The sequence below is a fragment of the Rhinoderma darwinii genome, chromosome 1, assembly GCF_050947455.1.
Source record: "Rhinoderma darwinii isolate aRhiDar2 chromosome 1, aRhiDar2.hap1, whole genome shotgun sequence".
In the NCBI taxonomy this organism is placed as follows: domain Eukaryota; kingdom Metazoa; phylum Chordata; class Amphibia; order Anura; family Rhinodermatidae; genus Rhinoderma; species Rhinoderma darwinii.
In genome coordinates this window covers 202255682-202268554 of record NC_134687.1, presented here as the reverse complement: position 1 = coordinate 202268554, position 12873 = coordinate 202255682, and the positions used below count along the sequence as shown (strand labels likewise).

Here is a 12873-nt window from a genome sequence, read left to right as displayed (position 1 = left end):
GCGAATCACGCAGTTCGCACGGAAGTGCTTCCGTGCGGCATGCGTGGTTTTCACGCACCCATTGACTTCAATGGGTGCGTGAGTGCGCGAAAAACGCACGATTATAGAACATGTCGTGAGTTTTTTTCTGCGCACACGCGCTGAGCGCAATTCACGCATCGTCTAAACTGCCCCATTGACTAATATAGGTGCGTACGACATGCGTGCAAAGCACGCGCGTCGCACGCGCGTATATTACGTTCGTGTAAATGAGGCCTTACAGTCTTCTCCTATTTAGTTGAATAGGAGAAGGCTGTAATGATGTAAACCGCCGCTACGAGCGTATCGGCAGGTCACGTTACGAGCAGGTTGAAATGAAGGGGAAGCAGCGCTCACATGTGAGCGTCGCGGCCCCTTTAAAATACTTGATCGTCGGGGGTGCCTGGCGATAGGCCGTCTATTTTTAGGGACTGGAAAACCCCTTTAAGAAAACATATGTAAAGAAGTAACATGATCAATTCAACGTACTGTATATCTTCTGTGTGTTGCAACAAGCATATCTCATTTACCCTGCAGCCTTCTGCAGTTTGATGTTAACACACTTACCGGTAAGTATATGGCCCAATTTCATCTACTACAGGCTTCTCTCCATCTAGGACCTCCAATGGGTTAGTCACATTAAAAAAATAGAATTGCATGTAGATTGGAGGAGAGGGGTTGACCCAATCATTGAAGACCTCTGTCCCATTCTTTAATACTGTAGCCTAGAATAAAATTTACAGAATTACCAGACATATCATAAATGTTACTACCCTGTTAGAAAATGACAACATACAACAACATGACCTATATGCAGTGACATAAAAGATCCTTATTGAAATTTGTGACATGAATCAACATAAACTGAGTCAGATGTTTTCTATAGTTATGTCTTGTTCACACAGTGCAGGTTTGCTGCAGATTTTGCATGTATTTTTTTAAGCCGAAACCAGGAACGGAACCTGAACAGAAGAAATATATAAAGGAAGACCTTATAGGTCTGCTCTCCTGGAACGAATTCTGGTATTGGCTTACAAAATGCAGGCAAAATCTGCCGCAAATCTGCACTGTGTCGAGATTTCCAGAATACATAACAGGACCAATGTGGCTACTAAAGGAGGAGTCACAAGGATCCCTGAGAAGAAATCCAATCTTTATTGTGCCACTTTAGATTGGTGCTACCTTTTTTATGCCACTCATGTATCAAAACTGAAAGACAAGGTAGAAATGTTGATCATAGCAACAGATTAGAGTTTAGATTTAATTTAAAGGAATACTCCAGGCAAAACTGATCCTTGCAAAACAAGGTAAACTCAAGTCAGCCAGAACGGCAGCTGCTGACTTGAGAGGGGTTGTCTTCATGGGACAACTCTTTAAATGACATCTGTCAGCAGTTTTGACTCCTCAAAACTGCTGTCAGTGCTATATAGAGGATAGAGAGAGCAGTATAACCATACATGGGGTGATGGTCATGACGGAGGGCTGCATCTGCAAGTGCTGCCCAGCACCTCTCCTTTGAGTGACAGCTCAAGCATCCAATCAGGAGATCTCTAGAGCTGTCACAGAGCAGAGGGGAGAGGCTGAGCAGCAGAGAGCACTCAACATGAACTTGCGATCGTGGCGTCGTGGACATGAAAACGGACATCCTGCATGATCATCACCCGAGGTATTGTTAAACTGCTCTCTATATAGTGCAGTCAGCAGTTTTATAGGGATCAAAACTGCTGGCAGGTTCCTTTTAATATGACTTTTCATGAATATTAAGTCTGGTCACCCACTTCCTGCAGCACCTGTTGCTAGGCAATAGCCCATACACACACAGTCAAGTCACATTATTATGACCACCATCTAATATCCAGAGTAAGGCCCCATGCACACGAACGTAAAAACTCCCGTAATCACGGGCCGTAATTACAGCCCGTAATTACGGGCCCATAGACTTCTATTGGCCACGGGTACCTCCACGATTGCTTACGGGAAGGTGCCCAGGCCGTTGAAAAATATAGAACATGTCCTATTTTAGGCCGTAATTACGGCACGTGCAGGCCCATAGAAGTCTATGGGGCTCCCGTAATTACGGGTGACTACGTGTGTGCACCCGTAATTACGGGAGCGTTGCTAGGCGACGTCAGTGGATAGTCACTGTCCAGGGTGCTGAAAGAGTTAACTGATCGGCAGTAACTCTTTCAGTACCCTGGACAGTGACTTCCGATCACAATATAAATCAAGGTGTAAAAAAAATTCATACTTACCCAGAACTCCCTGCTTCTTCCTCCAGTACGGCCTTCAGAGATGAAGTTTCAGACCATGTGAACGCTGCAGCCAATCACAGGCTGCAGCGGTCACATGGACTGCCGCATCATCCAGGGAGGTTGTGCTGGATGTCAAGAGAGGGACGCGTCACCAAGACAACGGCCGGGTAAGTATGAATTTATTTTACTTTTACCTCGGAAAGGGCTGCCCCTTCTCTCTCTATCCTGCACTGATAGAGAGAAGGGGCTGCCGATTAGTGCAGTGTAATTTTGCAGCGAAAATGTGCTGTAAATACAGGTGGAATACTGGTGACACCGGACCCGTATTTACGGGCACGTGTCCGTAAATACTGGTGCAATACGGGTCGAATACATGTGACCAAGGACCCGTATTTCCGACAGTATTTACGGGAGGGAAAAAATAAGTTCGTGTGCATGAGGCCTAACCGCCGTGTGCAGCACAGGCAGCAGCTTGACAGGCTGGGAGTGACTCATAGGTTGTCTCCGGTATCTGTAGCCTTGCTGACTGCAGTGCATCCCAAATTTGCTGGAGGGTGCGTGGGGGTGGATCCATAGAGCGAACAAGACGATCAAGGTGGTCCCACAGATGCTCAATTGGGTCCAAGTCTGGTGAATTAGGGGGCCAGGGAAGTACTTGCAAAGTCTTGGTCATGCTCTTCCAACCACTGTCGGACATTTCTAGCCATGTGACATGTCACATTGTCTTGCTGGAAGTTTCCATCGGCCCCAGGGAAGACAAACAGCATGTATGGGTGAACGTGATCTGCAACAATGGATTCATACCAAAATCGGTTTAGAGTGTCTTCTACGTGGATGAGTGGGCCCAGAGCATGCCATGAAAAAATTCCCCAGACCCTAACACTGCCGCCACCAGCTTGTGTTCTTCCAGCAATGGTTGCAGGGTGTTTGTTCTCTGATGTTTCTCGCCTGACTTGCCAACGTCCATCCGTGAAATAAAGCAGAAAACATGACTCATTGGAGAAGTAAACCCTTTGCCAATCATCGGTGGTCCAATTCTGATATTGCTGTGCACATTGAAGTCTTTTTCCTATGCACCTTTGTTAGCATAGGAGCAGTGACCATCCGTCTGCTTCGGAGCCCCATATGTAGTAGGGCTCGCTGAACTGTCTTAGACACACGTCTGGTAGCCCCCTGGTTGATTATCACGGTGTGCTGCTCCACTGTAGCGTGTCGTTCGGCCCTCACGCACCTTCATAGCCGACGTTCACCTCTCACATCAATGGCATGCGGTTTACACCTTATATACCCACCAAGCCAGCCCACGACACATCACTTCCTTCATGGGCTACGCGCTGCCGACGTCGAAAGTAGGAGGGGCACATAATAATATGACAACTGTGTATTTAGGCATTGCCTAGCCAATAAAGTGCTGAAAAATATTGATAAGGAAGTCTGAATCACTCCCTTATGACTCCTCCATGGTGCTGAAAGCTAACAATTTTAAAGCCTAGACAACTTGACTGACTATTAGTAAAGGCAAACTGGTTACGGCAAATAAAGGTAATTTTTTGTATAAAGAAACGTGATAACATTTTTCAATATACATTGTAATCAATTACTCATGGTTTTCAAGATCTCTGCTTATAGTCCTCCAAGAGGATCTTTCAAGGTTTACTCTCAGCGGATAAAAACCTGTCCTTGTCATGTGATGGACGCACAGGTGCATGGTTCGTTACAAGACACAGCTCCGATAACTGCGTTGTACCCATAATCAGTCACATTACCAAATTTGTTTCCCCTGAAAGTAAACAATGAAGGTTCCTATTACAAGCAGAGATCTTGAAAGTCATAAGGAATTGATAAAGACAGGATATTGGAAATGGTATCACTTTTAATTATAAAAAGAATAATATTTCGTTGCTGAAACCGGAATACCACTTTATTTTTCCTTTTCCCTGGATTATACAGTTTCTCAATATTGAATTTGAGTCTCTACAGAGGAGCCAACTTAGACTAGGGAAACTGCGGACACTTCTCGAATAGATGACCTGGATAGAATACGTTTTAGTGTACGTGTGTGTATATATGTATATATACATATATATATATGTACATTGGCAACCATGGGGAGGGTAACCTACAGATACATACATGGCGTATCCACATAAGCTGTATGGGTAAAATGTGATGCCTACACAGCACCGTCCCGAGAACTCGTATGGGAACAACATTTTGTTTATGATGGGTAGTGAAATGGAGAATAAAAATTTAGACCATTGAACCCCTTAAAATCTTGGGGCTTCGGGGACTGTCTGACTTTAGGGAATTTTATAGGTGCCCTAATTTAAAGGGGAATGTCTGATTTTAGGGAGTTTTATATGGGCCCTAGATGGACCTGACTGACGAGAAGCTGACAATACAGGATAGATACTGACCTTCTTCACCTGTCTCTCAACCGTATCCATGAACGTGTGAGCCACCAGCAGTACAATACTAATGATGAGCAGCAGCAGGGACAGAGCACCACATGTGTACATTGTCCAGCGCGCCATATCGACCGTAGTCACTGCCGTGCAAGAGGGCAGCCCAGACTACCGCACAGCTGATCCCAGGAGGAGCGACACCCAGTGACTGCAGACGACTTCAGTATGAAGTCACAGCATAAGCGGCGGATGAAGAACAGTGAGATCCTCCCAGCGTCAGTGACTATCACACATGCCGTGTACGGGAGCACTCCTCCGGGTGTCTGCCAGTGTACAGCTTATGAGGACGGGCACGCGTCTGTTTACAGGCTGGAGGTCAGAGCCTCTTGGCGACGCCTCATAGATCAGTGTCCGCCCAGCCCTCGTCTCCGTGTATGGTGTCGGAGCTCTTCACTTTCATTCTGCCAGCTGTGAGGAGTTTCGTTTCCCAGCGAGAGGGTTCAGTTTGTCTCCCACCTTCATGTCGCACGACAATGACGACTATTTGTATAAAGCCGATATAAAGCTGAGCTCAGAGGCTTCATCCTGGAGACTGCACAAGGTTACTGGCAGCCAACAGCTCAGAAACGCCGGGAAAAAATTATATAGATATATATAGATAGATACAGGGGCGTAACTAGGAAAGACTGGGCCCCAAAGCAAACTCTTGACCCCCCCCCCCCTCCCCGCCGTGCCACAAGCAGCCCCACTTATAAATAGTGCCCCCTGTAGAATGTGCCATACAGCCCCCCTGTAGACAGTTCTATATAGCCCCGCCTATAGACAGTGTCACACCCCATTTGTAGATAGCGCCCTCACCTCCCCCTTTTTAGATAGTGCAATACAGCCCCTATGTATATAGCGCTATACAGCTCTTACTGTATATAGTGCCACACAGCCCCCTCCCTTGTATATAGTGCCACACAGCCCCCCCCCTTAGTAGAAAGTGCAGCACAGCCCGCCCCCCTTAGTAGAAAGTGCCACACACAGACCCCTGTAGATTGCACCACACTCAGCCGCCTGTAGATAGTGCCACATCCCTCCCCCTTGTAAATAGTGCCATTCAGTTCCCCCTTGTGTATAGTGCCACACAGCTCCCCGTTGTGTATAGTGCCACACAGCTCCCCCTTGTGTATAGTGCCACACAGCCCCCCTTGTGTATAGTGCCACACAGCCCCCCTTTGTGTATAGTGCCATACAGCCCCCCCCCTTGTGTATAGTGCCACAAGGCAATGGCGCATCCGAGAAAGTTGTATCAGCCAAGGAGATGTCACTCAAACATGGAAAGGTGGGTTTGGAGGCCGGACTATGTGACTCTTCAGGATAGCGGCACCGCCCCATGACCCTCTAATGAGTAATTAGCATACAGTGTGCACCATTTTAAAAGTAGATTTTAAAGGAACAGTGTCATCACAAATAATTTTTTTATATGTTAAAGATGTTAGTGCCTTAATATAAACGTTTATTTTCATTTGTGTGTTTGTGTTTTACTGTTTCTTATTTTTACACTTTTTTCTTCCCTATGGGGGCTGCCATTTTTTGTTCCATTTCTGTGTGTGTCGATTAACGACACACACAGACATGGAATACGGCAGCCACAGTCCCATAGGGACTGCGAACGGCTCCCGTCCCATTGACTGGCGTGTACGGCGTCTGTGTGGGAACTGCGCATGCGCCGCTCCCACACAGTCCTATTCGAAATTGGCGCCGTCCGGCGCCATTTTCCTGTGGACCGGAAGTCGCGGCCGGACAGTAATATTACTACTTCCGGTCGCGGCTTCCGGACTTGTGCACATGGAACAGCGGCAGCAAAGGGAGCGGACGGGCCGGAGGGAGCCGCGGCGGCAGGAGCAGGTAAGAGATTTCAATGTATGTTAGTGTTTGTGTGTGTTTACTACTGTATGTAAACCTACTACACTGTGTGCTAGCTCAAAAAATGGCGACACACAGTGTAGGAGGTTACATCGTTCAAACCCCTCGTTTATCCCGGCACTAGCCAGGATAAAGGAGGGGGGGATGCTGAGAGCTCACTAGAGCGAGGGCTTTTAACCCAACGTTGCAATGCTGCAATTTTGGGAACAGCTCCATCTAGTGACCAAAAATGGGTAGTATTATAAATTAGAAATAATTTATAATATTTCCTGGACTCGTGCAAAAAAATAAAAAAAATTTGAACAATGTTTAATCACCCACACACTAAATGTTTAATTTTTTTAAAAAAAACATGTTTTTCTGGCAACACATTCCCTTTAAGGATTTTTTAAAACTACAGGACAGGTTCCCATGAAATATACAATGAATTGAGAACAATTCCATCTGCCCTGCAATTTTGTTATTATAAATATATCCTATATAACTACAGATCCAGACACAAGCTCTGACATATATACAGTACCACAACCAAGATCAGTACATAAATACAGCACTAGAACCAAGCTCAGTACATAAATACAGCACTAGAACCAAGCTCAGTAAATAAATACAGCACTAGAACCAAGCTCAGTACATAAATACAGCACCAGAACAAAGCTCAGTTCATAAATACAGCACTAGAACCAAGCTCAGTACATAAATACAGCACTAGAACCAAGCTCAGTACATAAATACAGCACTAGAACCAAGCTCAGTATATAAATACAGCACTAGAACCAAGCTCTGATATGTATACAGCACCAGAACAAAGCTCAGTACATAAATACAGCACTAGTACGAAGCCCATGCATATATACAGCACGAGAATCAACCTCAGTACATATATACAGCACCAGAACAAACCTCAGTACATAAAAACAGCAACAGAACCAAACTCAGTACAGAAATACAGCACCAGAACCAATCTCATACGTATATACAACACCAGAACCAAGCTCAGTACTTACATACAGAATCAGAACCAAGATCAGTACATATATACAATACCAGAAAAAATATAGCTCAATTTAGTGCAACCCCTGCCGTATAAGTTTGTACGCCGTAAAACTACAGCTCTCAGCATGGCCCGAACAATGGTGAGGATATGCTGGGAGATGCTGTTTCACAAGAAAAAATCATACCACCCATCATCTCGCTGCAGATCATACAGTGACTATAGTACTGATTAGAGGCAGAATAAACATTTACATTAAGTGACTCACCGGTGACGTCTCAGATTCTAGTTCTTTTCTTCTCCCTCCGGTCCAGACATCTATGATGGATTTCTACCGGTCATGACCTATTTCTGCAGTTTTCCGCTCAGATGTCTTCATCTTCTCACTTTTAAAACATTTCTGCAACTATAAACAAAGTTAAAATTCTCAACACCTCTAAATATAATAAAGCACCATACACTGCACCTCTAACTATTAGGGTATGTGCACACGGTAGCAGGCTTTTACGTCTGAAAAGTCAGACTGTTTTCAGGAGAAAACAGCTGCCTAGTTTCAGACGTAAATGCTCCTCCCATTTTGCGAGGCTTCTCTGACAGCCGTAAATTTTTAGCTGTGCTTCATTGAGTTCAATGAAGAACGGCTCAAATTACGTCTGAAAGAAGTGCCCTGCACTTCTTTTGATGAGGCTGTATTTTTACGCGTCGTCGTTTGACAGCTGTCAAACGACGACGCGTAGATGACAGGTTGTCTGCACAGTACGTCGGCACACCCATTCAAATGAATGGGCAGATGTTTGCCGACGTATTGTAGCCCTATTTTCAGACGTAAAACGAGACATAATACGCCTCGTTTACGTCTGAAAATAGGTCGTGTGAACCCAGCCTAATAGCACCATACAATGTGTCCCTGATTATAATAGTACCATACACTGTGTCCCACACACACATACACACACACACACACCGTGCCCCCTGTAGATAAGGCCCCCATAGCCCCCTGTAGATAGTGACCCCCATATAGCCTCTGTAGATAGTGTCCCACATACAACCCTCTGTAGATAGTGCCCACATATGGACTCCAGAGCTGCAAGGCAATAGTGCTAACCACTGAGCCACCGTGCTGCCCTACATATAGCTTTCCCTATAGATAGTGCTCCACGTATAGCCCACCTCTGTAGACAGTGTCTCACATATAGCTCCCCCAGTATATAGTGTCCCACATATAGCCCACCCCTGTAGACAGTGCCCTACATATAGCCACCCTGTTGCTAGTGCCCCACAGGTAACCCTCCCCTGTATATAGTGTCCCACATATAGCCCACCCCTATAGAAAGTGCCCTAAAAAATAGCTCCCCTATAGATAGTGCTCCACATATAGCCCACCCCTGTATAGTGTCTCACATATAGCTCCCCATGTATATAGTGTCCCACATATAGACCCCCCTGTAGATGGTGCCCCACATCCCCACATATAGACCCCCCCCTGTAAATAGTGGCCCACATATAGACCCCTCCTGTATATAGTGGCCCACATCCCCACCCCTGTAGATTGTGCCCCACATACAGACCACCCCTGTAGCTAGTGCCCCACATCCCCACATATATACCCCACCCTGTAGATAGAGCCCCCACTATATATAATGCCACTCACAGTTTTATGAGAAAAAAAACAAAAAACTTTACATACTCACATGATCCCGTTCCTGTTCGCTGGCGATGCAGATCTGCTCTCTTCTGAGCAGGTCTGCTGGATCTGAACGAGCGTCATCCAATGACGCTGATTGGCGGGACAGAATGACTTGCCCCGTCAATCAGCGCCTTTCAAGCATGGAAGCGGCGCGATGACGTCATTGCGCCGCTAGCCAATCAGCGTCATTGTAAGGCGCTGAATGCCCGACCATTCAGCGCTAATGCATGTATTTGGCTGTCGCTATCACCGGGGCCCCCTCTGGTGCTAGCGATGCCTACAGGCATGAGAGGGCCTGCGTCGCCCGGCCCATACTTGTTGGAGGCTCGGCGGCGCGGGCCTTATAGTAGCGGCGCTACCGCTGTATCAGCCATAACGGCTGCTAGCAGCGCCACCGAGCATATGGGGGGCGTCAAGCCGCGGGCCCCGTAGCAGCTGCTACGGCTGCTACCGCGGTAGTTACGCCGCTAGATAGATAGATAGATACACATAGGTGGATGGCTGATAGATTATTAACAAATTATAAATATAGGATAGTGTACACCCCTATTGTAAATGTAAGGCTATGTTCATATCTCCGTTGCAGATTCTGTCAAATTCGATGGGAAAAATAGCGTTGCATGCAGCGCTATTTTTCATGTCAAAATAACAGACACCTCTGTGGACCCTGATAGACCCTATTATAGCTTCCGTTATAAACTGAAACCACAACGCAAGTGTGAACACCGCTTTAGTCCCAACCCAGACCCTATTGTCAACCCCCCCCCCCCCCCCATGACAAGTGTCAGACAGAATACCCACCAAGAATCAGCCACAGCTCCTCATTGCCAGCCAGTATGACAACCCTCCAGTGTCAGTCACAGACCCACCATTGTCAACCAGTGTACCCCCAATGGCCAGCCTAAGCACCCACGAAGACAGCAAAATGCACCCATACAGTCCTCATCTGCGGCCGCTGACACACGTAAAGGCCCGTTTACACTGGCCAATAATAGTCATGATGCACTTGTTTCGATTTTCTATCCGGGGTCAGTGAAGGAGAAGATGAATGATAAAATTATCATTTATTGTTGATCTTGATTTATTGTGCCGCCATAAAAATCAACATTCAAGGTGGCATGATTGGTAAATGTAAGTGCAGCTCGTAGCAACATGTACATTTATACACGGCATTGCTGCGTAACACAGGGCTCCGGCGAGAGCTTTCGCAAGCCATCAATGTCAATCAGATACTTGGACAGGATTTTTTAAACCACCGATCGTTCTTTCTGTGCCGGAGCTGAGCACAGATGGCAGGACTCAGCCCACCCTACCACACACATCTGATTGGTAATCAGAGTCCTTCAAAGGCTATAGTCACACGATTATAATTAAAGGCAGAAGAATCTGACGCAGATTTTAAAGGGTAACTAAACTTTTAAAATACTTTTGACATGTCATAGTGACATGTCAGAAGTGTTGATCGGTGGGGGTCTGAGCACTGAGGCCCCCAGTGATCGCTAAACTGAAGTGGCAAAGCGCTTACCTAAACGCTTCTGTCAAAAGTTTTTTAAAAGTTTAATTAATCTTTGAGGGAAATCAAAGCCAGAAATCCACGCGTGATCTCATATTTTTGGAAAATTCTCGTTTTATGTAACGCAGATCCATACAAATTCCGCATTGTTTAAACTGCCACATGGATTTCCCATTTATATCAATGGGAGACGGCTTGTGAGTGGATTTCACATGCATGCTGTTTTTGAGGTTCAGTTTTGTAAAGTCGTTCATGTAAAAAAAAAAACACAGCATCCCTCCAATAGAAGCCCAGAACAGGCCATAGATCAGGGCAGAGATCGATCAGCGATTTATCATGTTCACACGCACAAGTAACAACAGCTGAAAATTACAGCGCAGTTTTCAGAGAAAACAGCCTCTGATTTTGAGCCGTTTTTGAAGCTGAATTTTTCTAGATGTTTTTGGAGCTGTTTTTTTATTGACACTATGAAAAACAGCTCCAAAAATGGCTCAAGAAGTGACGTGCTCCTCCATTTACGCGGCATTTTCTAAAACGGCGGCGTGAAAAAATGCCCCGTATGAAAGAAACGCTGATCTTCCCATTGAATTCAATGGGCAGATGCTTGTAGGTGTTTAGCGAAAGTTTTTTTTAGGCGTATTTCGTTTACCCCCCGAAATACGCCTGAAAACACAGCGTATGAACATAACCTATATGCGGATGTGTTTACAATATTCTGTGTAGAACATGCCGCCACATCTTTGATCCACGTTTAAAAAACATGTAAGAAATTGCATGGCACTCAGGAGTTAATTATTCAAAGTTGTTCTTTGGTAACCAAAAGTATGACCATTTTTCTCTGACAATCCAGGAAGCTGTTGGCTAGTGGGTGCAAACGTTCCCTCTAGCTTATATATGTAATAATATATAGGGATAGATACATATTTCCTTTAAAAACTGTGCCTTAGTTGTTTATTTTCTCTTTTGTGCACTTCCTCAATATATTGCCAAAACATGTAATAAAGAACACCAATACATCCGGTGACGAAGCTGAAGAACGCATCCGATGATACGAGCTGTCAATTCCCTTTGCCCGTTTCAAAGATGGCGGAAACCTGTAGCGACGCTTAACGGAAACGTCTGGTGGTCACGTTTCCTGCGTGACCTACGTGCGCATGCGCGATGCCTAACGAATGTCTTGTTGCTGTGTGTAGCGCCTTTTTACTACATCGTCGCTCGTAACCGGTTGTGTGGCCTACCAAAAACATGGCGTTTAATTTTGGAAGTGCGACGGGGGCAACAGCTAACCAGGGTAAGGAAATGGGGACAATGTCAGAATTTAAAAAAAAATAGCGATGCATGAAAAACACGTGGTGGTATGGTCGGGTTTGTACTGATCGTTATTCTGCCGAGTGTACACGAACTGTGGGAAATAATAAAGGTGAATGTTTGCGGTGTCATTTATAATGTCTATTTGCTGTACTTTTTATGGTTATCGTTTTGTTTCACATATGTAGTAGAGCAGAACTCGTCATTTGGAGGTGCTCATGGTGATCTCAAGATTTGATTTTGCATAGGACTCCACGTTAAAGTAGTCGACCTCAGTTGGTGGGATTTATTAAGCCAGTTATGAGTATGCTGTACTGGTTTTAAGCCTCAGGATGTAAACAACAATGTTTCCATTCTCTGACGGCAAACAGTGATCTTCAAATTATGAGGAATTAAAACACAAAGTGTAAAATAGTAGTATATTTTATGTTACCGTTTACTATTTGTCTTAATCAGCGAAGATCCCCAAGTTTGTGTCTTGGGTTTTGTGAGGTCCCGAAGTAAAGGCATTTTTTCTGTAAGGCTCCGTTCACACTTGCGTGGTTTCCTTTTATAACGTAAACAACAATGCAAAGCCTGATCCCTCACTTGACGGATACCAGCGGGACCCGTGGACTCGCAATTCATTGGATTTCGCCGAGGTGTCCGTCATTTTTATGTGAAAAATAGCGCTACATGCAGCACTGTTTAAATTTATAGTTTGAGACCGAGGCTAGCCTAAATAATAAACTGTTAGCAAATTTAGGGTGCAGTTAACCCCTTACATACCCCCTTTAATGTCAATT

At 45.3% G+C, this 12873-nt stretch overlaps 2 protein-coding genes across 4 annotated transcripts in view; one reads left to right on the top strand and one right to left on the bottom strand.

Annotated features, from left to right (window-relative positions):
- Positions 1-5257, bottom strand: part of SCARB2 (scavenger receptor class B member 2) — an 82021-nt gene extending 76764 nt beyond the window's left edge. Inside the window, exons 1-2 of the mRNA XM_075860738.1 lie at positions 4688-5257; positions 586-743 (exon numbers count right to left, since the gene is read on the bottom strand). Of these exons, the coding sequence (XP_075716853.1) occupies positions 586-743; positions 4688-4804 (275 nt within the window). The 5' untranslated portion in view covers positions 4805-5257. The remainder of the gene's footprint in view (positions 1-585; positions 744-4687) is intronic.
- A 6652-nt stretch (positions 5258-11909) lies between these two features.
- NUP54 (nucleoporin 54) overlaps positions 11910-12873 on the top strand; it is a 35505-nt gene continuing 34541 nt past the window's right edge. For 2 of the 3 annotated variants that reach the window (XM_075860737.1, XM_075860736.1), the window contains exon 1: positions 11913-12071. In XM_075860737.1, the coding sequence (XP_075716852.1) occupies positions 12026-12071 (46 nt within the window). In that variant the 5' untranslated portion in view covers positions 11913-12025. Of the gene's footprint in view, positions 12072-12873 lie in introns of all 3 variants that reach the window. The other variant, XM_075860735.1, reaches the window with a different exon arrangement.